The 24,892-nt window shown below is 31.6% G+C and overlaps 4 protein-coding genes and 1 long non-coding RNA gene across 12 annotated transcripts; 2 read left to right on the top strand and 3 right to left on the bottom strand.

Annotated features, from left to right (window-relative positions):
* Nucleotides 1-2: 2 nt before the first annotated feature.
* Nucleotides 3-3,971, bottom strand: LOC128887385 (transmembrane 9 superfamily member 4). The gene is made up of 10 exons (XM_054143226.1): nucleotides 3,848-3,971; nucleotides 3,237-3,484; nucleotides 3,024-3,170; nucleotides 2,770-2,925; nucleotides 2,424-2,698; nucleotides 2,123-2,341; nucleotides 1,890-2,047; nucleotides 1,557-1,816; nucleotides 1,273-1,456; nucleotides 3-1,204 (listed from the first exon to the last, which is right to left on the bottom strand). The coding sequence occupies exons 1-10, from the start codon at nucleotides 3,848-3,850 to the stop codon at nucleotides 965-967; spliced, it is 1,890 nt and encodes a 629-aa protein (XP_053999201.1). The 5' UTR covers nucleotides 3,851-3,971; the 3' UTR covers nucleotides 3-964.
* Nucleotides 3,972-4,814: 843 nt separating this feature from the next.
* On the top strand, nucleotides 4,815-9,240 carry LOC128887394 (neuroguidin). Of its 2 annotated transcripts, none has more exons than XM_054143242.1 (4): nucleotides 4,815-4,945; nucleotides 5,565-6,102; nucleotides 6,183-6,533; nucleotides 6,615-9,240. In XM_054143242.1, exons 1-4 carry the CDS (start codon nucleotides 4,937-4,939, stop codon nucleotides 6,638-6,640), a joined length of 924 nt encoding a protein of 307 aa, XP_053999217.1. In that variant the 5' UTR covers nucleotides 4,815-4,936; the 3' UTR covers nucleotides 6,641-9,240. The 2 variants fall into 2 exon arrangements, with proteins under 2 accessions (XP_053999217.1, XP_053999216.1); XM_054143241.1 differs by lacking the exon at nucleotides 4,815-4,945 and adding an exon at nucleotides 4,995-5,469.
* LOC128887404 (uncharacterized) lies at nucleotides 7,523-9,887 on the bottom strand. Its single transcript, XR_008460027.1, has 2 exons — nucleotides 9,618-9,887; nucleotides 7,523-9,546 (listed from the first exon to the last, which is right to left on the bottom strand). It is a non-coding gene; the product is annotated as an uncharacterized LOC128887404 (long non-coding RNA).
* LOC128887389 (eukaryotic translation initiation factor 4E-binding protein Mextli) lies at nucleotides 9,575-18,446 on the top strand. Of its 6 annotated transcripts, none has more exons than XM_054143235.1 (12): nucleotides 9,575-9,704; nucleotides 10,724-10,842; nucleotides 10,928-11,068; nucleotides 11,154-11,323; nucleotides 11,394-11,589; nucleotides 11,847-11,918; nucleotides 12,823-12,883; nucleotides 12,961-13,246; nucleotides 13,332-13,584; nucleotides 13,714-13,784; nucleotides 15,146-15,171; nucleotides 15,258-18,446. In XM_054143235.1, the coding sequence occupies exons 2-12, from the start codon at nucleotides 10,734-10,736 to the stop codon at nucleotides 15,301-15,303; spliced, it is 1,431 nt and encodes a 476-aa protein (XP_053999210.1). In that variant the 5' UTR covers nucleotides 9,575-9,704; nucleotides 10,724-10,733; the 3' UTR covers nucleotides 15,304-18,446. The 6 variants fall into 6 exon arrangements, with proteins under 6 accessions (XP_053999210.1, XP_053999206.1, XP_053999207.1 ...); XM_054143231.1 differs by having other exon boundaries at nucleotides 13,663-13,784; XM_054143232.1 differs by lacking the exon at nucleotides 15,146-15,171.
* Nucleotides 18,447-18,718: 272 nt separating this feature from the next.
* Nucleotides 18,719-24,724, bottom strand: LOC128887378 (DNA topoisomerase 1). Of its 2 annotated transcripts, XM_054143207.1 has the most exons (12): nucleotides 24,556-24,724; nucleotides 24,238-24,283; nucleotides 23,260-23,647; nucleotides 22,850-23,175; nucleotides 22,621-22,766; nucleotides 22,335-22,541; nucleotides 22,086-22,256; nucleotides 21,904-21,998; nucleotides 20,547-21,520; nucleotides 20,021-20,471; nucleotides 19,797-19,946; nucleotides 18,719-19,719 (listed from the first exon to the last, which is right to left on the bottom strand). In XM_054143207.1, exons 1-12 carry the CDS (start codon nucleotides 24,595-24,597, stop codon nucleotides 19,617-19,619), a joined length of 3,099 nt encoding a protein of 1,032 aa, XP_053999182.1. In that variant the 5' UTR covers nucleotides 24,598-24,724; the 3' UTR covers nucleotides 18,719-19,616. The 2 variants fall into 2 exon arrangements, with proteins under 2 accessions (XP_053999182.1, XP_053999183.1); XM_054143208.1 differs by lacking the exons at nucleotides 21,904-21,998; nucleotides 22,086-22,256; nucleotides 22,335-22,541; ... (3 more) ...; nucleotides 24,238-24,283; nucleotides 24,556-24,724 and adding an exon at nucleotides 21,630-21,857.
* Nucleotides 24,725-24,892: the final 168 nt, after the last annotated feature.

Raw genomic sequence — 24,892 nt, 5'->3', positions numbered from 1 at the left:
CAGAAATTTTCATTGTAACATGTATAAAAGTTGCTTACATATTATACATTTTACCTAGTAGTACATTGGAAGTCCAACAAAATATTTCTACATACATACGTACTAAACATAATATCTCTGCCTTTGACTGTGCAGATATTTATAAACAAGCCAAAAATAATTTATATATAATTACTACATATTTTATGTGACAGAATGTTAAGGAATGAAGTTTACATTCAGACTCATACAAATATAAGTAAATACACGAATTTTATATTATTAATCTTACAGTATAATGCGTTCAATGCGCGCGCGCGCGTGTGTGTGTGTGTGTGTGTTAATAACAATCTTTTACAAACATAATCTGCAAAGCATTGTTATGTTATTGTGATAAAACGAAAGATAATGTGAACTAATGTTGTTATTTATAATACTGACATTGACTATGATTAATATCACATTTATGAATATTTTTACATATTTTTTGATACTGTTTCAAACAGTAATATTAATCTAGTCAATGGAACTCGCATAATTTGTATATATGTATATGTGTGTTGTGTGTGTATATATACATTCTTAACATATATAGGTGTATTCTTTACTGAATCATGTGAGTAGCACTCTGTTCTATGAATTTATAAGTACTTTGATAATAACGAAGTATTAAAAAAAAAATCTAATAAACAATTGGAAATAGTAACTATTAAACAATAGTGTACTATTATAATTTATCTCCATTCATTCCTTAATGTAGGGTTTTATATACTTTGGTACAGTCGAAACAAATTTACAGTATTTTAGAATAATATTTGTCAGATGTATTACTCGATTATAATCAAAATTAGATTAACTTATGGAAACTGAAAGCAAACTATTGTACTGTTTTGGTTTTATACATTTAATTTAAGAATAATTAAATATTCATTACAAATTTAGAAACTTGTCTTCTCAGTATTGTTATTTTTAATGCTAATTTTGACTAATCTATTTTTACAGCTGCATATATTTTTCGAATAAATGCATATGCTGCAAAGAAACCTATTGTACCTGTTAATAACCAAAAGGTTAGCACCATTAACGCTGTATACCCGAAATACAGAAGTGTCGGAACAAGTTCTGATATTTCCAATTTAGTCATGAAATAGAATACGGAGTAGGCTAGGACATATACAGCTGACCCTCCACTAACGATGAAGCTTCTCCACCACCATCTGTAATCCTAGGAATGCATAAACACCATCAATATACATAGTGCATAAAAAGTATTTAAAATGTTATAATACTCACTTCTCCACATAATTGAAAATAGACCATAACTATAGATATCTGAGAGCAAGAAATGACGAGAATACAAAAAACGAGGAATAAAAATCCAAAAAGGTAGTAGAATTGGTTTTCCCATAACGCGGTTAAAATGAAAAACAATTCTATGAATACAGCTCCAAAAGGAAGAATTCCAGCCATTAGTGTACTGTAAAAATTATGACACAGTTTTATTTTGATCCAAGAAACATCATAAACTTACTTCATAAACATAAAAAAAAAAACTAACACAGATTTTATAAACTTACCATAATACCGGATTCATATACCATAATTGATCAGGAACTTGTCTCGGAATTTGATTCGTTCTAACAGGATGCGTAAATGGCTGTTTACGATATCCAAAGAAATATCCTAAATATACGAGAGGAAGTGATATTCCAAACCACAAACATAACAACGCTAACATTGTTGTAAATGGTACCGCTCCAGAACTATGCTTTCCCCATATAAAGAAATTTAAAAAGAAACAAGTAGTAAACACTATTCCAGGATAGAGTGTTGCCGTCTGTAATAAATATAATAATTTAGTACTATTTCATTTCATTCTTCAACAATATATCAACTATTTTTGTTCATACTAATATTGCTGTCCTTCTCCATTTTCGACCTCGCATTGTTTTATAAAGACGCGCAGAGAAATATCCGGCAATTAACCCAGAAAATACATATAGAAATATTGCGCAGGTTCCAAGCGCACCTCTGCTAGCAGGGGACAGCATGCCCAACATCGCAAAGACTGAAACATTTACGAAAAAGTAATGTAAACATATCAATAATTGTAGGTTCTTCACATCAGAAAACATGAACTTACATATCGTTATTAAAGTCATGAAAAATATCTGAATTCCACTGCCTATTACAGCAGCAAATAATCGAGGATTCGGTGGAGGTCGAAATACATCTCCATGGACTAGTTTCCAACCAGTCTCTTCGATCGTCTCGTCCAAACCTGCTAGACTGTCACTTTCACCAGCATTGTAACGCGCAATATCCCTTCTAAGAGTTCGAACCATGATCATTGTTAGAATTCCTGTATGATTTCATTAAAAAATTTTGACCATAGAGTATGGAATAATAAAACGAATCAAATACAAGACATAGAGTATATTTACCAGAAAGGAAAAGGACTACAATAAGAGAATTGATGATTGAAAACCAATGAATTTCAACGTCGCTCATTCCTAAATATATGTCCCATCTGCTTGCCCAACTTACATCAGATAGTTTCCATTCCACAGAATATAGGAACAACAGTTTAGTTCCCTTAGGATTGACAAATTGCGGATTTGCGTGCGTAGGTAATGTACACACATTTCCTTCAAACTTCAGTTGACTTATATCAACCGATCTAGCTTCTACTTCAAAACCAACTACTCTAAATTCATTTCTAAAAAATAGGGAAAATTATTAATCTGATAATATCATGTATATATGTACATTGATGCAATTGATACTAACTCTCCATATTTGTGGTAGCTTAATTTTAGTTTAAGGTAGTTATTGATGTAAAACTGATCGTTTATGATACCACCCAGACGATATCCATGATATACAATTACATTCTGTGTATCTTTATGTATTTTCTTTGTTGCTGCTGGTAAATTGTCGATTAACCTATAAAAAAACAGGAATTTTTTCAATAAAATGATATTTTTAATCCTTAAAGCAATATAACCCTTTAACATATATATACAAATTTTAAATTTCCTTACAAGTGTACAGTATAATCGTGTTGAATGCGCTCTATAACACGTTGTGATTCTTCTTCATTCCATGTCATACTAGTGGATGATTCATGACATAAGAGTCTGCAGGTTACATTCTCTGCCATTAGTACCTCATATGGTGTATTTACGATTCTGTATAAATATAATATTACCAAATTAGTTTTTGTTAATATAAATAAGAAATTTATTATATCTTACCTATCACCACGTAATACTTCTCCTAAATTTTCAGATTTATAAATGAGAGTACCATTCTTTGGTCTGCAGAAAGGAACAGAATAATATTCATAAGGTAGTTGTGTATGAGTACTGGTCATTTTAACTGCCTTGACATCAATTTTTTGCCCCTTTTTAAACTCCACGGGAGCAACACCAGGCACATAGAAGCCATTCGTTTCAATTAATAAAGATATTATTACAAGCACAGCGCTATTCCTTAATCTTCCCTGTTAATAAAAAGTAATATAACGATTGAAAAAATGATTTACTTCACGAAAATTCATAAGCAACATAATACAGACACGAAATATACGCGATTATATAAAATAGAAACGTATTCTATCAATTCGAACCGACCATTACAGCTAGTAACATCAATATTCGAAATCTTATTATCGTAACCGTGATAGACTGTTTAAACGATCTGTCAAAAAATGAATACATTTCTACTTTAAGGATACATACATTCGTTGTGGATATGAAAAATATTACAATGAATACGAAATGCCACGTCAGTTCGCCAAAAATATTAGTGTCGTAAAATCGATATTAATACTCTTCAAAAACGAATTGAATGCCATAACACTCACCATTCTATAATATTTTATTCGTCAAAGGCGCGTCACGCCGTGCCTTTTATTTTATTCCTGTACTACTCGCAAAGTTCCCACTCTATTCACGTCAAAAATGAAATTTACTTCAACATGAAGTTTGTATCGAAACACTTATCAGGAAAGCAACACCGAGAATAATTCTTTATGAAATTCCCTAGAAAATATATACTCTTTAGTTATATATACTGGGATGAAGACATAAAATTTGATCGCTTTATTCATCGTAATGGTTGAATATCTCGAAAGATAGTAGACTTGACTTAGTTAAACCTTAATATTTTTATTCTTGGAAGTCATTGAATATTAGTTCAATGATACTGAACATAAGTAAATTGATTAAGTAATACTGTTCACCCAGTATATATATATATATATATATATATATATATAACCGCGCATTGTTCTTTGTAAGCGCGATATCTAACTGCGTGCAATCTGTTCATTCAGTTTTGTTGAATAGGATAATAAATTCTCACGTATATTCACATGTTTTTAAATTATGATAAATGCAAAAGAAATTCTAAAGAATAAAATATCTTTTCCGCGGGCTATTAGTTTCATCTACCCGCATTTCATTAATATGGTATCGTATTCTCTAATATTCGAAGGATAATTCGTACCCTGATCGCACCTTATGGTTGACTTAATTATAGAAAGTGATATGTCAAACAATTAAAATGCTACACGAACCATTAATGCACCATATGAGAATCATTTGTTATTATATTTATTCTTGAAATTCCCGCAATTTTTTATCACGGTAAACGAAAAGGAAGTGAATCTTTTATAAATGTAGAATATTATTTAATTGTTGATTTATCAATTTAACTAGCATATTATAAATTCGTAGCTCATTAAAATCATCGTCTCTAGCGGTTTAGAGATCTATTTATGTTCAATAATAGTACCAATTTAGCTACATAATAGTCAGTGTTTTGATCAGGCTTTTCCGAGCGAAAAAATATACCCCCGAAAAGGAAAATATCGTCCCACGTGGGGACTCGTTTAATTACAAGTTACGTTATTTAGATATGCATCTGTTCGGTTAATTTTTATTTCAGAACAATGGTTCAGGTAAGTGGAAACTTTTAAGCATATTATATCGATAAATTTCCGTGGAGATTGTTTAAACCAGTGCATTTTTCTATCGGGTCTATTGGGAATTTTTGATTGTTTTTTTTTCTGCTGTCATCCATTAGTAAATAGGAAAGATGGCAGCAGATTATTGCGCTTTTTTCCCGTACATTCGCGGATCCGACATTTTTCTTAAAATTAAGCCTTTCCGCAAATTTTCACTTAAAAGTTGTACAAAAACATTGGTTACGGTTCAGTTTTACGTACAGAATTTATCGCGTGCATCATTTTTTTAAATGAAACGCGATTAACGTCGAGCAAAACAGAATATATAATAGTTTTTATATGCCGGACTTGTGTCAAATACGGTGTACGACTGGATAGAAATATTAAGGGATTCTATTAAACGTTACTCCTGTCAATGTGAAGTAAAAGTTTTAATGTTTTATGAATGGAGAATGTATCGCGAATTGCTTATTTATAAATATTCTGTCGTTTTCATTTGAAATATGACGAAAATGAGGGTATAAAGTTTTCTTTGTTGCTATAAATACGTATGTTATAACTGTTATGTTAAGTGTCACCTTTGGTTTTTAAACATGAAAAATTCTATTTACAGGCAATCGACGAGATGGAGCAAAGGGATCTCCCGCAAGCATTTCGCTTGCTCGGGGAGATGAATGCCAATGTTTTGCAAGTTAATCAACTTGTAGATAATATGTTGATTCGTGTAAAAAATGGGGAGCTTTCTACAGACAAGGGTCTTAGTTTCCTAGAAATGAAATATCATATGTTAATTTCTTATCTGATTAATTTGACTTACGTAGTTTTAAGAAAATGTTCAGGAGAACGTATAGAAGGAGATCCATCGATCGATCGTTTAATTGAAATCAGGACTGTCCTAGAGAAAATCCGACCAATAGATCACAAACTTAAATATCAAATAGATAAGCTTGTTAAGACTGCAGTAACCGGTACTACTAATAGTGATGACCCAAGTAATTTTAAAGCAAACCCTGATGCACTAATTGCCAAGGTTGATGGTATCGACGATGAATCTGATAGCGATCAGGAGGGTGAAGTAGATGGTTTTAAATCGATGCAATCAAGGAAGTCTAATATTTACGTACCACCGAAACTTGCTGCAGTACACTATGGTTAGTATATAATATTCAAATATAGTAACGAATTTCGTGGTATAACAAAATGTAATGCTTAACGTGTATTACTATCGCAGATGGAGATGAGACAGTTGCAGACAAAATTCGTAAAGCAGGGGAAAGAGCTCGTAGACGTGCAGTGTCAGGTACTGTTTTAAGGGAATTAAAAGAAGAATATTTAGACGCACCTATCGAAGACACGCATGGTCTGAGCGAGAAACAAGTCAGCCTGGGTCGTGAGAATAAACGGAAGATAGAGTACGAGGAAACTTACATGACGCGTTTGCCAGTTACTAAACAAGAAAAACACAGACGTCGTCAAATGACAACAATTGGCACACTTGGAGATGAAATCACATCTTTTGGAGAATCATCTGCTGTGTCTGCTAAAAAGAGGAAAACTCAGAAAAAAGGAAAAGCTAAAAAGAGTGAGTTCATAGATACCATCAAATCCTCTTATTTTCGATTAACAATTAATATTAATAATATAGATTTAACTGTTTTCCTAGGTTTCAAGAAAAAACGGCATCACTAAATCAACTTCACAATAATTTAAAAAGCTGAATTTCGTACAGCGTTAATAATTAAGGTAAAACGCAAAAAATTTACTTCAATTCTTCTTGAAAAAAAGCAGATGCCATTAATACTCGTTAATAAGTTAAGCTAAATAACTCATAACATCTAGTAATAAAAAAAAAAAAAAAAAACAACCGTCGACGGTGAAGTAAAATAGCACGATGGTAATTTATTACTGCATAAGACATACTAATGGTCGTGTAATTGATAATTATAGTTAATAATGATTTTAATCTTTAATTGTTGTCTGAAATCAATTTTTATCTATGGAGTTGAAATATTCCATAAAACGCAAGAAATAATATTCCGAGATGCGAAAAATAATGTCAAGGTACATACGAGCTTAACTTATAATTAAAAAAAATTACGTGTAACCGTGACACAATTAATCAAATAATGGATTTCGGCTCCAAGATCTAAAATTGTAAGTTAAACGTAAAAGTTGAAAGCAGATTTTTCTGCTTTATTTTGAGATATTCTCCAGCTATAGAAGAAAAAAAACCGGTAACATAGCAGGAGGGATGATATTGAATTAATTGTTACAGAAGCGTAAAAATCACAAGACATTCAGTGCAAGCATTAGAAAATTCAACTTTAATAAGGGAAAATGACTAGAAATTGCAAACATTGTGCAACTTCTAAGAATAATGTTCATCGTGCGATATCGCATGTCTTAGGATTTTCTCGCTATTTTAGAGTAGTGAAGTAGTTAATAGTTTTACTATTATATGTAAATTTTGTTTGTGTTTTTCCCCTGGTGAACTGTTGAGGCTATTATATCTCGATGTGAGTCATATTTTATGTTAAGTTTCTTTTTTTACAATGTATCTGTGCATTGTACTTGTTGTTTTAACTTGAAAAATTCATTTGGTTAAGTCGTTAAACTTATATTGAAGATAATATAAGGATAACACGAATGTGTCAAAATTCAAAATTGATGTCGTCAATTTCTCGAGTACTCATTAAGTTTACTGTGTTTAGTTTCTTAGGGAGGGGGTATGTGTGATATTGGAATAAAAACTAATATACGAAGACTAGAGCGAAAATCACTTCTGCAATAGAATAAAGTGGTTGTACAATCAAATTGCAGGAAGTATCCGTCTCTTGCGCTTAAATAGGTTCCATTTTTTAAATATTAGATATAAACTATTGGGTATCTTTTTAAACCCAAAGGCAATGTTTCCTTTTAAAGTAAAGGGAAGGGTAATGTTATATGCCCTTTATACAGATCGTATATGGATATCTATATCCATTGCTTGTTCCTGCAGAAGTGATCCGCATTACCTTCAAAAGTACTAATTCGCTATATGCTAACCGAGGGCTCAACCATCCATAGATGTTATATTTTTTACAAAAGTGTTCATAGATTGAGCCAACTTGGTAATGCATGATGTTACATGTGCCCTCTCTTTTTCAATCTGTGAAGACGATTAAAATGTGATAAATTAAACATGAAATAATAGTTAAAGAAACTAACAAAATAGCACAATTGCTGGGCATTATTTACAAGTGCTAGCAAGCCTAATGTCAGCAGCCTTGTCGTATTTGGTAATGAAGTTGGAATACTGAATAGCGGGAAGATTTTGTCACAAAATAATGTCAAGACGTTCTTACAAAGTCTCATGCTTGTTTTACATATGGCATGTACAAAATAATCAATGCAAAGTTACAGCAGGTTTCAAAATTTGCCCGACATTTAGTTTTCTCATACTTTATACATAGATGATAATTTTTGAAACACACTTACAACTGAGATAACTGTAAGTCCAAAATACTGATTTGTGTGAGTGCGTGTGTGTATATATTTATATATACATATATACATAGAACATATTCCTTCGTTTATACATTCTGAACTGTTTATAAATATCGATAAAAGAATATCATGTTGTTTACAACAAATAAGATTATTACTGAGAATATGGTCTTGAAAGATCATATATACACATACTTACGATCGCATCTGTTTATTGAGTACAAAGTTTCCTAACATACTTTGCATATTTTGGACTTATAGTAAAAAAAGTGTATGGGTGTGAAAAATATTCATATGATACACATATCCGCACACAACATATAGCAGCAAAGTAATAGGATTACATTGAATACACTACCTCAAATCAATAGAAATATGGATTTACAGTAATAGAACTGCATCAGTTACGTTTACATTGTTGTGTCATCATTTATTTATATATTTACTGACACCATCATTCTGTTGCGAGATATAATGGAATATATTATGCCTTATGGAGAGAAGCGTCTAGGATTTGTTATCTTTGAACCTGCTTGACAGGTACGAATCTTTTAACAATGTACAAAGAAAGCACAAAGTATGTAAACGTCACTGTGAGCAGTGAGTTTAAAGTAGTCCTTCAAATCCAACAACGCTGCCGAATAAACAGAACTAAAAAGAAGTAACAAGATACATTTGCAGCAAAAAAAAAAACGAGATAAGGATGATTTATTGACTACATTCATAGTCTGAAGAATGTAATGTTTTATTTATTGGTGAAATTTCTATAATTTATGTACAATGACAATTCAATGTGTGTGAACGAGCGATAGAGAAAACTGGGAAAATGAGATAAGGAGAGAGAGTTTACCTGTATATTACAAATGGTTATTATGGGCGAATTATTATTATGAATTATTATTATGAATTACTATTATTATTATCATTATTATTACATTATCATCATCATCATCATCCATCATCATCATCATCATTATCATCATCATCATGTAGAATGCTTCTTACTGACTGAATAAAATGTTTTCAATGTCAATAATTGATTCACGTAAATAATTTACCCTTACACCTTTCGAAATAATAATTCAAATTCCGGAACGGTAGATACCTGCCTAGATTCATTTTCTAGTGATTTTTAAGCGTTACGTTGGTATTGTATTAAATTTAAGATACTCGAGTATACCTTCGCAACGTATGTCAACGACACATCTCACCGATATCTTTCGGACGGTCTGCCTGTCGTTGATCTGTGGCACGGTCGACGTGGTTGGTAAGTCATTTTACAATGATTAAATTTCAAGTGTAGAAATAATATTTGTCGAGTATAACAACACATTTAAAACTAGGCATCGAAGTGTTTCTTCGACATGACATATATCTTTTACTTCTCATAACTTTGGGTTTCGTGTCAGTGCTAGAGACGTGTCAGTTATTAAGTGTTGCATGATTTCCACGTAAGACAATTTATTTCTCCCATCGCTGTCTGTACAATATTTACATCTTATTCTCCGTTATAATATTTCTCTGCTCGTTCTTCATATTTTTCGGTCTTCTTCTTCCGCCCTTCCTCTCCCCCACTCTTGTTTTCTCCTTTCTTTCGCTTACTATTTCTCTTTGTTTGTCGCACATCTTCCGTCTTCTTCTAACGTTCTTCGCAAAATGTCGAGAGTGCCAGAGGCGCTCACATGGGTATCATATAAATTATTTTTATCGTTACGTAGTCTACAGTAGAATAGCCTGCTATGGGTAGACACCATACATTTCACACAATTTTCGTAGAGTGTAACGAGCATTGTTGACATTTATTGTTGATACATTAAATTTTCAGTATTTTTTCCCTCCATTTGCCATCGGTCATTATTTTCTTCACAACCACCCTCTTTTCCGTGGTTATTTTTAAATCACCCGCGGCGCAGAACTAGGAGAATGCTCTCTTCAAAGTGATTGAAGAACCTTATAACCAGACTGCGAAACTTTATGCAAGTATGGTATGCTGCAAATATGCAAAGTATATGCAAAATACATGTGAAGTATATACATGAAATATGCAGGACTTCTGCATTTTTGTAGAGATCATAAAATTCATACAAGTTTCTTTAGTTAATATATCGATATGAACATTGTACAAACTATTATAATATTACATAAATTATTATTACTCAAATTTCAAACATGATTAAAATTGTGTGACATTTATGATGTTAATGGACATATTTCATTAATTAGTTCAAAGAGTGTCACATACACACATGTTATCAATTACCAATAATTCTTTTTTGTTTCTTTAAGATTGTAAACAATGGCTGCAACGCAACTAAGCAGGGCTCGAACCATCAAGAAAGTCGAAAAACCTCGACCACTTAAACTCAATCAACGCCACTCGACCGTCGATGGGCGGATTACGACTGGTAATTTTCAATTGATATATTTCAAACATAGAATACAAATATTTAGTTTGACTCAGAGTAAACATTTGACAATTAACTTTGGCAGTGGAGGACATAGTATCCTTAATCGACAACGTTGCAATGCAACTAACCAATGGCTTCCATGAGCGAACGCTGCAAATGAATGTGGTTACAATGTATAATCATCTAAAACTTTATGCCCATCAATTAGAAGCTATTTATAAAGGTATGAACTTAAATAATACATGCTTATATTCTTCTACACATTTTAACATAGTTTCTATTCTGAATAACATTGATTTCATACACAGATCAGCTGGACAGAGCTTTTGTGGCAATCAGAAATGGAAGTCAGGACGAAAAATTAGATCTGACGACTAGGGTTCACCTGCTGGAGCTTATAGAGTTGAGAGCTAAGCAATGGCGTCACAATGATTCTATGGATGTGTATTACACACAGAAATTATCACATTTGGATAATGTATGTCGAATTAATTTTTTTTGTGATGTATGTCAAACATTTCATGAAGAAGTCCAAATGACGTTAACAGGCAGAAGTGATTCCCGATACACCCACGAATGCATTGTCATCTCCTTTGGCAGCAATGACTTCACCCACTGTGCCATCAATTTTGGGACCAGGTGAAGTGATAAAAAACAGCGGCAAATTTGTTAAGCCCACACGTATTCCTGGAAAAAACTACTGCAAAGATGAAGTTGTTATACGTAACAGTGATTCTGGCAAAGGTAAAGAGAATTTAAATATTTGATTAATGATACTTATATATTATAGCAGAAAAATATCTGTAAAGCTTTGTCAAATGTAGAATATGGCCTATTTTTCAGCATTTTAATTATTTAATTTAATTTTAAGTCATCGTGCACTATAATTTTGGTTCTGTTTTTCAATATGTTTTGTATCATGTTAATTTTGATCTCGTTTTTCACGCGTATTGTAAGTAGTATTGTGTTTCCACTTCTAAATTATTTGCACAAAAATACAGTGATGGGAATAAAAGGGCGGCGGGTTCACATGATCGAAGAGCTCAGCCAGACAATCATCTCCTTCCAGCGAGGTAAACAAATAATTTGCAGATGGCTTGATAGCATCATACTCATGCACTACAAGAATAATTAATTGTATATTTTTTTTAACGTCTATTATATATATTAAAGTTCTCGTTACAACGATAATTAGATTTACGGGGTAATTCAAATTCATTACAATATCATAGTTGAAGATATGAGTCTAGGTATTTTATTGGACAAAATCAAATGTTTCCAGTTCTTTTTTATAATGATGCACTACAAGATACCAAAGATTTATATTCTAATAGCAATTTATAAAACCTTTGTGAAAATAGTATTTATTTGATTTTACGATTATAACTTATGTTTTAACCTGTGCTTATGTTTATTTGCATGAAATATTTTGATTTTTTTTGCGTTGCTATTAATTGGTGAAATAATTGTAATATACAAATCATTGAACGTGTTCTGCAAGAGCTTTTGAAATTTGATTATTCATATTTTATTATGCAATTGTTTTTATTATTGTCGCGTGATTATTAACGGTATGACATGCATTGTGTTTGCAATTTAATAAATCACATTTACGTAAGTATAAAGTGTTATGAACAGCATTTGACGAACTTAATACAATTGATTTTACCGCTTATAATTGCTTATAATTTCAAATGCACTTAAAAACTATACTACCTTCCTTTCACAGGAAAGACTCGTATACAATTAATACCGATCTTCTTATTAATGTTTTAATCCACAAATAATTTGTCTAAGAGTGTTTGGAAAATGCCTGTATTTAATACATTTTTTTTTTTAGATGTAATTCTACACAGATGCATCACATTAACCATAATGCAGATGATTATATCTGAAACACATATTGATCATAACAAATGTTTGGTACCGTATTAATATAAAAAAATGTATTAGTTTAATATAATCTTTCTTTCACAGTAAACCCTGGAGCCAAAGAACGACTTGTCCAGATCACGGGTACTTCCGAGGACAAGATACAGTAAGTGCGATTTCATCTTTATTTCAGTTTATTAAGCTGTGAATGCATCATTTATTTCTGGAATATTATGACAATAGTTATGCGAAGGACTTGATAAAAGATACGATTCAACGAAATGCATCGCCGGTGAGATTGGAGCAAGGTGGAGGAGAAAAAGGAGCTATGGGTGGTTCTAGTTCCTCGTTAAATAGCAGTGCGTCGGATGAAAGTAATCGGTTGCAACATCAGCAACAAAATTCTCGTCTACGTTCGCTCCTCCACAGCTTCTCCACCAACGACGCCAGTATAGGCGAATATAAATATACGGTTACAGTTGGTAATCAATCTCTGAAGATCACAGGATGCAATCTGGATCTTGTCAGGGTAACAATTCTTGTATTCTAAATTGTTTAAATTGTACATTATCGTATAATACATTTTAACATATGTTAAATGCTATGTATCTTAGACTGCCAAGTTAGTCCTAGATGAATACTTCGTGGGAGATTCTGAGAATTTCACAAGTGGTATAGAATACTTCAATTTTGAAGAAGAATCTCCTTATTCGGTCTCGTCTTCCAACATACCAAAAACACCGTTAACTCCAAGTAGTACCAATGAAATAGGCCGAGAACTAAGTATGGATAGCACTGCAACTTCAGAAAGTGAAGAGACTTACAAACCCCGTATAATTTCTGAAGTAAATCCTTCAACTCAGGAAGGTAATTACTTCAAATGATTACCGTCGATAGAGTGATATAAATGCCATGTATATAACATTTAATTATACGTCTATCTAGTTCCAGAAGTCAGAGAACTCACGTACGAGTTTTTGTTGTTGTGTTCAACAGGCCCTTATGCCAAGCGGCCGCCTGCGGATTGGGCTCGAATTCAAAAGGAGTGTCCCAACATTATTCGCAAGGTACATCAATGTGATACCAATGCTAATCACCTGATGTCCAACAGTATTACTAATTTTCCTTACGTTTAATGACTCACGTTTAATATCTCAAAATTAACAATACTCGCATTGACGTTACCTATATTTTGAAGTTATGTTTTTTTTTTATGTTTAAATGTGTTAACGCTATTATTAGTTACATTTTTATTTGTTACCTTTATAGTAGAATATTATTGAACAAATTTTTTATTGATGAAGAACGATTGTGATTAAGGTATAATTATTTGAGAATTCTTAACTGTTATCAAAAAGATCAAATTCTATTTCAGAACTATTCTCATTTCTATGTAAGTACAAAATCGGCTAATCCAAGTGATATATCTACAAAGTAAACACTAAAAGATTCATACATATATATATATAGATCGGTTCAAATGATTCTGGCGTTCCTAGTGCTCTTCACGCTGTTTGTGATAGTATGTTCAGTACCATTTGAATAGAATGTACTTAAACCAAAGATTTTATGTTACTATCGTGAAGTACGCGATATTTGATACTTACAAAGAAAGCTTTTACGTTATCTGTATTATATAGAGATATTATATATAAGATTTATTTCATGTGTTATTTAATAATTTTATATTTATTGTAACATAACTTGCCTCAAGATTGTACTAATACACAATATTAATTAATTGCTTATATTAATATATGTATAAGTTGTACATTATATTAATATATAGTAGCAATGTGTTTATTGTATTAGTACAATACGTCTATTTCATTATAGTTGCGATGTAGATGCTTCGCATTACACAGTATTACTTAATAGGATATAAAGTTTTGTTTTATGTTGTTAAAAAGTAAAGTTGTGCTTAACAACATGACTACAAATGAAGAGTGGAAATGTATGACGTTTGTTTAAAAAAATATGATTTTGATTTTTAAGTTCTTATAGATATTTCTTGTTTTTATATTAAATACACATAGTTTATTATTAAGCAAATTTGAAAAGCAAATTATCTCAATTTCTATTTCGTTATTACTACTATTACTACTACTATAACTGTTATTATTATTATTATTACTATTATTAGTACGCATCATATAAAGAAAAGTACTAAATTTTATACATTATGTGAGAAATTAAAAATTATAGTATTGATATCACTGTACAATTTTATGAGATTTCAAAGATAATCAAGCGTTTTTACTTTTTGTATTTTTAAAGATCGTATAGTATAAATGTTATACAAAAAAAAAACTGTGACAAATTCTTCCGTTTCTTTGTCTAAAAATTAAATTAAGAACGTTTGGTGTCAGTACGATAAGATGGCATGCACGTATATAAACTACTTAACACTTGCTTTACAAATTTAAAGCATGCTGCTTGTAACAACATACCGAGGTAAAGTAGAAAATAAAATATTCCTTACTGTTTATTATTACATTATCGTTGATAATATACATTAATAAAGATATTTTTTTTCACAGGCACCGATTCGCTGGTTCGAACCGGAGGCATATAAAGCTAAGGTAGCAGCTGCTGGTCTTATTACAGTATTGCCTGTCGGAGAAGGGGAAACTGATCCGGAATGAAATCGAGAAATTATTCTTTTCAAACGTCGTGAAATCGTATGTATTAGTAGTAATCTTTACATCGATCTTTTATCTCGATGTATTGTGATACATTTTCCAAAAAACCTCAGTATAAGATTTGTTCTTAAATGGACAAGTATACACACGCATCGATATATATATACACAATATTTCATGAATCTAGCAATATGTATTGCTCAATTCAATTATAGCAATACGAAGTCTCTAATATAAATATCGAGATAAGCGATAATATTTATAAATTTGTGCGTGTTCAAATCGAAATCTTCTTTGAATAATTGTAATATTTTTTGAAGCATTTATGCTTTTCTATCGCACTTCTACGCAGCTATTGAAGAGGTTTCGTTGTACGCTGCTACCTAATTTTTATTTAATTGAATGCGTGAGCTACGGCGAATATTTTTTACCGTATACACGGTATCCGGCATACCAAATGTACGTACCATTTTACGTATCATAGCAAATTAATTATTGACTTTTATTATTATCGAGAATATTCGACAGTTCATTTAAACACTTGTGAAAGACAGTAAACAGTTTTTACGATGTTATCATGATAGATTAAATCACGGTATACGATGAAGTTCAATTTGTGAAAATTATGTATAAAGTATGTTCAGCATTTTTATCGATAATTTTCAATGTAAACTAAATGGCTTAGGTATAGAATTTGAATGAGTAAGAAAATAACTAAATAAACAAATTAATGGCATTGGTTCTACAGTAAAAGTAAAACTGATCGTTTTAGAATCTAATTTGGATAAGTATTGGAGAAATGCATCTTTACGTGCGTAATAGACGTAACAAAGTAATGGAACGAACAGTGATTTAGCATAGTCTAGTCTACCTATTTAAAGTAGGCACTACCATTTTGGTAATTTCTCTGCTGTGAAATAATAACCAAAAAAAAAAAAGGTTTCATTTAATCTCGAGGTTTTATATTTTATACACTTAAACGGAGGTGTTATGTGCAGTATGCAATATTAATTGTATGAAAAAATGAAAACAGAAATGTCTCTTACTTTTAGTTGCTTTTTTTTTATACAATTGATGTGGAGCATTAATTTTTAATGTTGCACATATATTTAAAAAAAAAAAACTTGTTTTAGTAATATGATTGATACATGGTTGTATTGTTGTCAGTTTTCTATTAGAGACAAAAATTTTATTTAAAGAAAGTATTTTTCTATTCTACTACTATTTCTTTGTTTTTAAATAAGCTTACAATATTTATTGAAAACGTTTCGCTAGCCAGAACATAATAACTTGCACATGTAGTTTTACATTTTTGTAAGTATGTTCTACTATAATTATTTTTGTCATGTTATTTAAATTTTTTATTTTTATTTATTGTTTGAACTTTACAAGGTTGTGTTTGCATGTTTTTCATTGTTTTCTGGCTTGAAACTTTTTGTCGAAAGAAAAAATGTTTTGTTTATTTAATTTGGGACTAAATCGCAAAAACTGCACGCATATGGGACGTTATGTTTGTAAGTTTTTACATCGTTTAATATTTATTACAAAATTTACACGATTATTTGAATTAAATTATTAGTAATTTATTTCTATTATCACTAACTGCAGTAATATATTATATTATTGTACTTTGCTCTTTAGTAATAAATCAATAAAAATAAGAACGTCGTTCGATTATGATTTTTTTACCTTAAAGTACAACGACTTCAAGTTTATTATGAATTCCATATATACGATATATGAAAAATATGTATAGTCTAAATTTGCCTTATCGCTAATAAGTAAACGTTTAACATGGATATGTAAATGAATGAACTGATCTTTCGGCGCTACAAGTTTTATTATTCCAGTATCGTATAGAAATGATAATGACCGAAATATACATTCACATTCAATTTGTGCAGACTCCATTGTACTAGATATCGATTATGCCTTTTTGCTTTTTCACTTTTTGTAAAAGTTAAAAATGTTATATCCTCTGATATTATGTGCATAAAACATTTGATATCAAAGGTCTACTCATTGATTGCATTTTGTTATAATCTGTCATATTAATTAATCGTTAATCGCTATATTGCAAATGATCTCAATACGTAAGTTAAGAATAATACGATATACATACATTCCATATATGTACCATAAATTCAGTCTACTTTTTATCATCATATAAATTAATTCAGTCTAAAGTACAGTACCAGTTTCGTCTGTAAAAATGTTTGTTATCGTCAATAATCGTAAAATAAAAGTACAATTAAAAGTATATCGTTAGTACGTTAATAAGAGTTCAATATTACCTATAGTAGTAAATAGTAAGGCATAGTTTGATATAAATAAAACACTTCATCCACTATGAATTATCGATGGAACTTTTAAGGCGGTTACGAAACTTATCATCTAATTTGAGAAACTGGTTCTGTAGCATATCGGACTATTAAATTATACGATCAATCGTACAATGATTGGCAGTTTCGAGAGAATAGTGGTCTTCGATAATATTTGTCCATTTCTCAAAATGCATCAACACGTACCATATACTTTTAAATAAAATGGACTAACATGCGATTAATCCGGTAAAACAAAAATTATAAAGTACCACCATTCCAATTATACAATTGTATAATTTTATCATTGCTATTTTCTTAAATATATATAATTGCATATCTATATATAGTTACGGATGTAAATGATCATGTATATGTATATATGCATACAACATAGAGTCGTAGGAATATTTTGTCAGTGACGAGTAATCAACGACATCAAATTTATTAACACGAACGAATATATAATAATTATTAGAAATGTAAGTATTTTTATTCCGATGTCGGCGTTTTATCCAGAATTGGCAGCTATCTAAACTACTCTCACGAAAAAATTCCTCGTCCCTGTCTCATATTCCGAGATAAATAGACAGTAGCACAATTTATTCTACATATGATTTACTTATGCTCGTAAGGAATTAAAATAAAATGTACCATACTCTCAAAAAATTAATATGTAACTTGAGTCCCACTACTCGCATAGACGAAAGACATTCTTTATTACAGAATATCTTTTATATATATAAAGAAAAAAAAAACAGACAAATGTAGCTTGTATAGAATTAAGAAATTTGAAAAATATTGCAACAAAATCGCACATCTTGCTACTAAATACGTGACAAAATCTAGTCAACGCATTCATTAGTTACAACAAATATTTAAGATTGGAACTAATTACACTTTAATATTTGTTATTGCTACGTAAACGTAATAAGTGAGGATTTAGCGTAATGAAATCGGTAGCTTTCTTTCGTGAAGCTTAATACCACGGCGATCACAAGGTTTGCATGTGTACAAATATTAAAAAAATGTTAAGGATACACTGTGTTCACATTTATTATAGTCTAAACATTGTTTTTATAAAACATAAATCGCTAAAAGCGATAATCTACTTTTTAAATACAGTACTATATCATAATTACTTTGTTTTGGGATAGCAGGTATATTCCAATCAAGTTTGCTAACCACAATTTCGTTTTAATAAATCTGGTACTAAAAAATTCACATAGAGCTCATAATAACTCTACATCCTAAGAATGTTATAATGAACGATGATATAAATGACTTTCCAGTGATAATATTATACATTTATAAGAAAAGTCAAATTAAATGAATACAAAATTACCTATTCGTTTGGCAAACGTGTGTTTTATCGATCCAATACACGTGTACCTTTTTTCCTCAAACGGCTGGCAATGTCTCGTAAAGAATGCTATTTACAATGCAACAGCCCATACTTGTGTATTTTATTTCTAAATTTAGAGGTCACAAAATTCTCGTACTGTGACAGTAACAGAGACACAACCTCTAAATTTAGATTGTTTACACAATTCTTAATTCACTTTTGTAATTCGCACACATTAGAAATTTCTACCTAAAGGATTTAAATTTGCATCGAACTATTCAATTTTAATTTTCATTATTTATAAGATCTGTTAATCGCCTATATGCAAATGCGACCGTTAAAACTGCGCCATGATTGTTAAGCGATCAGCTCGAGACTACAAATATGTGTCGATTAAACACTGAGTATAATGTCTTTACCGAAATTTTAACGCAGTGTTCTATATAAAATATGTCCCCGTACTCTCGCATTTATCTTTTGTAAATATAGAAAATTATACCATTATTTTTCTCCCAATTATTAAAACGAAAAATTCACTAAATACAATCAGTGGGAATTATCTTTTTGTAAAATAATCAATTTGCCATAGGGTTAAAAGACATAGTCTGGTCCTGCCATGTCTATTGCCCATCTAAATTTATCCCTTTGAGTTTTGTTGTAAATTTTTTCAATAGGGACGTTATTCTTCTTGCACCTAAAAGAACAGAAATTCAATATTGTTTATCTGTAAAAAGTATACGATATGTAAAACAAAATAGAATACATAATTACCATGCAACGCTAATCCTAGGATCAAGATAATTCAGCTTGGAAGTGCCTAATGCAATTTCTTTATTTTCTTCTTTATCTGTTGCTTGAACTTCCAACTTGGTTAATTGATCCTTTAGTCTATCAAGCGTTTTCTTTTTCTTCTCATACACACTGCAATTGGAGGTACACAATAGAATATTTATTATCCTTAAACCCTAAATTACTATCAATTTTAATTAACATACACTTTTTCTTTAACAGATCCATTCTTCGCATCACGTTTAGCATCCTTTACGGCTAGTTCTGCATCAGCTATAGCTTCTTTTTTAGCTTCTATTTTTGCTTTAAGATTTTCCATAGACTTTGCGTGAGTTTTAGGCACTGAACGTTGATGGTTACATAGTATTGCAACTGCTCGATTTGCCCTATTATACGACAAAATCTTTTCTGCTTCTGTATCATCTGGATTTGTTAATTTATCTAATTGTTGTTGTAGCGTCCAAGACGCGTTGTATGTTCTGAATACTTTAGCAGTAAGACCTTCCATCAATTCGTTTAAATGTTTATTCATAACAGTTGTATTAAGACGATCGAACAGATCATCGCTAGGAGACTTATTCTCCATAAAAAGTTGTAAATTTTTAAATACTCGTTTCTCTACTGGCACTTCATTGTAATACCTTATGGAATCCTTACCTACAAATATATTGACATGAAAAACATGTGCATAAATATATACCTCTATTTAATTTAATAAAAAAATTAATATACCTAGGAAATCAAATACAACTACATATTCTTTCCCATCTTTTTGTTCGTGTAAAGAAATATGTTCTACTCGTAAAGAACAACAGCCCACAGTATCTGCCTGGTCCTCATCCTTTTCATTACCAGCTCTGAGCGCTAATTTATCTATGAAGTACAATGCAACAGCTCTTTGTCTAATACGCATTTCTTTACTTTTCCAGTCTTCCCTATATTCAGCACGAATTTTATCTATCGATTGTGCTAATTTCCTAGCAGTCTCATATTTCTGCCAATCTTTTTCTCCCTTAAGCTTACTTGATGGATTGAGCATAACATATTTCACTTGTCCTTGAATATTTTCTGTCCAAGAAGCAAGCCATGTAACATTAGGATCGTGTCGAATTTCTTTCCATTTGTGACCAACTGGTGGTTTTGGTATGTTTGAGTCTTTGGAGCAATTTATTAGAATATCTTCAGGCACAACTCTTCTTTTCAGTTTACCCATTTTAGGATGTTCACCGCGACCTCTGAATAAACCGGGAGGTTCAATTTTGAAATTTCCTATTTTTTCTTTATGTCCATCGATAGTACAAAAACCATACTCTTTTTGAATCTCTTCGTTCATTTCTTTTACTTTTTGTTTTTCTTCTTTTGTCATTGCCTTTCTTTCTTCAGACTTTTGAAGAAAATATGCATGCATTTCTTTAAAATTGCACTTACTTAAGTCAACTATTTTAGATCTTTCCGATTCTGTCATCACTTCTCGCCAATCATGGAAAAAGTTAGTGTTGAATGCAGGCTTTGTAGTATAATCATGATCCAACATGCGTGCATAGAATGTTGCAACTTCCTCTGCATCCTCGCTTAATTTCATCTCTTTTCCATTATAATAAAACTTTACATCAGGAGGTAGTGGTTCATATGCAGGTGCAAATACCGGTCCTTTATGTTCCAGAAATGTCCATTTTGTTCCATCATTCTTTTTCTCCTCCTCCCACCTAAAATAATTTCGTAGTTATTTTCACATTAGTTCACTTCATTTATTGTTTATCACCTAAACGTTAAGCTAATAAAAATTTTAGCTTAAAATATTATATAAATTCTAACCTCAAATGACATAAAGTTTTAAGCACCTTAGATTTAGAACTAAATTTGTGACTAAGATTGATAATTACGCGTCTAGATAAAATTAATTGAAATTTTATAATAATTTTAATCATATCGAAGATCAACTACTATTTAAATACTTCATTTTTTATTGCACTGGACATCAAAATCTGGTATCCTCATGTTCTGAAGGTTAGATCAGATTAAATGATATAACCTTAACAACGCGAAAGCCCATTTTACGCGGGATTTTTAAATGACGAGAAAATTTTACCATTTCCAAACTTCTTGTTCTTCTTCCTGCTTTTTCTTTCTTGGACTTGGGTTTTCTCCTTTTGATGCTCTAGCACCAGCTTTTTTCTTTGGTTTCTACAAAAACGTTAATTAAACAAATTTTTTAGAATCGAAAATTATTAAAAAATTATTTTATCATCAATACATAGATAAATGTGTTACTTGTTCAATTTCTTCATCTCCATCATCATCAAATTTCCGTTTCTTTTTCTTTGTTTTTGTATCAGTTTTCTTGGATTTTTTGCGCGCTGAAAGTGGAACATTATCATCTTCTTCTTCCTCTGAATCCAGTAATCTTTTAGTTCGTCTATTGGGAGCCGTCGACCTTGCGCTCTGAACAATTTTTATTTTATATTAAGTAGATATTCTGCAATATAATAATATCGAAACTTAAACATAAATTTTATTTACCAAGGGTGTATCTTCTTCTGAATCGTCTTCGGTTTTAATAGTTGTATTATGAAGATCTGAAAGTCTTGTGTCATTTCCATCAGTTGAATCCATACTAGCGTCCTCTTCGTTAGCAGGTTCTTCTTCGTTCTCGTCTTCTTTAATATACAATGGTTGTTCTCCACCGCTGTCATCATCATCTTCTGGTTCAATTTGTGAAACAGGTTCCTGGAAGTTATAAATGATTTTAGTGATATCGAATGTAGTCGTAACAGGTTACTTGAGAATATAAAATAAAAGTGTGTACCTCTTTCGCTTCAGTCTTGAAATAAAGTTCATTGTAATGAAATTCTGTATTTTGTAGGTGATTAGGTTTTTCATCTACTTGCTCCTCTTTTACTTTAATTTCATCCTTTTCTTTAGGCTTCTTATCCCTTTCTTCCTTATGTTTTGCTTAAAAGTCAAATAAAATGAAAGATTTTAAACTAAGTTACGATTACAATTTCGTTAAGAGGTGATGTCACTATCTAACTTACATTTCTCTTTGTCATGACGATGGCGATCCTTATCTTTGTCATGACGATGTTTTTCTTTGTTCGATGCATTATGCTTATCCTTGTCTTTTTCAGAAGAGCGCTGCTTTTCTTTGTCATTTGTATGAGACGTAGAATGCCTTTCTGACGAATGTTTTTTTTCCTTTTCCTTGTCTTTTTCCTTATCTTTGGATATACTTTTGTCTTTATCCTTATCCCGAGAACTTGAACTCAAGCTGTGTTTATGTTTATCCTTATCCCTATCTTTGTTCTTGTCTTTGTCTTTTTCTTTATTAGAATTCTCTTTATCCTTGGAACTACTATGATGCCTGCGATAATATATTGTTTTGTTTGTATAAATGAAACAACAAAAAGTAACATCTTGAACTATAATACAAAATTATTTTTTGTACCTGTCCTTATCCTTGGAACTGGAACTAGATTTGTGATGGTGTTCCCTGTCCTTGCTCTTGTCTTTCTCTTTCTCTTTGCTTGAGGAACTACTACTTTTATGTTCCTTATCCTTACTCGAGGATGAGCTACTCTTTTTATCTTTATCCTTGTCTTTGTCTTTGTTACTGCTGTCATGTTTATCCTTTTCTTTAAAAGAATTGGAACTATGTTTGTGTTTGTCTCTGTCCTTATCTCGGTGTTCACTTTTATGATTTCTATCTTTCTCCTTGCTCCTTTCCTTATCCTTATGTTCGGATTTATGAGATCGCTCTTTATCTTTGTCCTTATGCTCAGATTTATGTTCTCTTTTCTTATCGAATCCATTAGACATACCATTTGTGTGGGCATCTGAAAATATTACAATATACATATAATTGTTTCATTTGCATTTAAAAATATCCATTTGAAAAATACACTATTCTGCATATTATTAAAACAAAATATTTGCTTATAACATGTTTCTTAAAATCTGAAACAAATGATATTTGCATTGTTTTATTTATTTTTTATGTTATTAAAACTGAAAATATTTGTTCAAATGTTCAATGTGGATTAATTTTTAAATACTATTATCTATTTCTGTTTTTTACGATTTTTCTGGAACATACTATTTCTGATAAACATCAGTTGATAACAAAATTCTCGTAGAATTGCAGAAAAAAAGAGAAAGAAGCGAACGATTTAAAAATTGAAAAATCTCGATGTATAGAGCGGAAAAAAGTGGCGATTCAAAAAAAGAAACGATAATAAAATTTGAATTGCAGAAAGTAGTAAGTAGTTCGAACGCTTGGCCAGAGTCGAAACACGTGTCAGACCGGTCGGGTCGTTGGCAGCCCCAACTCTGGCTCGTCGCGTCGAACTTAACATTTGCTGTAGCAAAGTTCCAATCTCATCTATGTCAGAGTACGTATGTTTAACTCCACGAATAAAACGCTTACCGTTGTGATTCCCAGTCGTATTGCTGTTCTCCTTCACCTTTCTTTCCTAAAAACAATCAAATTTCCATAAAAATCCTATTATAATAAGAGCGACGCATCGTATCTAAGCGTTCACTCTTCTATCGGACTTAACGTCTGGCCGATTGAAGCGAGCCAGGTAGGACTTAGTCGCCAGACGCCATTTTGGGACTTAGAAAATTTCGCGTCCGTGGCTATGCCGTGCGTCCAAGAGCAAAGCGATAATACGGGGCGAAATATCGAAAAACTATGCACGTGGGAAAACGCAACGTAACGAATAAATAAGAAATAGTCACTTACTAAGTCGGAATTCGACTGCGTTGTTTGCTGCTCGAGCTCCATTTCTCGGTACGAACGCGACTGATAGACTCTGGCAACGCGAGGTCTAACAGAAGCGAGGGAAGTAAAGAAGGACTGGGGACACGCACACCAGAGTTGCTCGCTACTCGACTATACACTCCGCGCGAGACTGCAGGCCGAGCCTACGCTTAGACTGTATAGGAAGCTCCCAGTCTAAGTATCGAAAATATCTAACTGCGCATGCGTTTCTTTGCTCCGCCTCTTCGATCCCCGGTAAAACTCTTTGCCCCGCAATCCGTAACTGTTTATTCCAGTTTATTCGGTCATGTTCCGTTTC

Source organism: Hylaeus anthracinus, unplaced genomic scaffold, assembly GCF_026225885.1.
Source record: "Hylaeus anthracinus isolate JK02 unplaced genomic scaffold, UHH_iyHylAnth1.0_haploid 11985, whole genome shotgun sequence".
NCBI classification, from domain to species: domain Eukaryota; kingdom Metazoa; phylum Arthropoda; class Insecta; order Hymenoptera; family Colletidae; genus Hylaeus; species Hylaeus anthracinus.
This window is presented reverse-complemented; position numbering and strand designations above follow the sequence as displayed.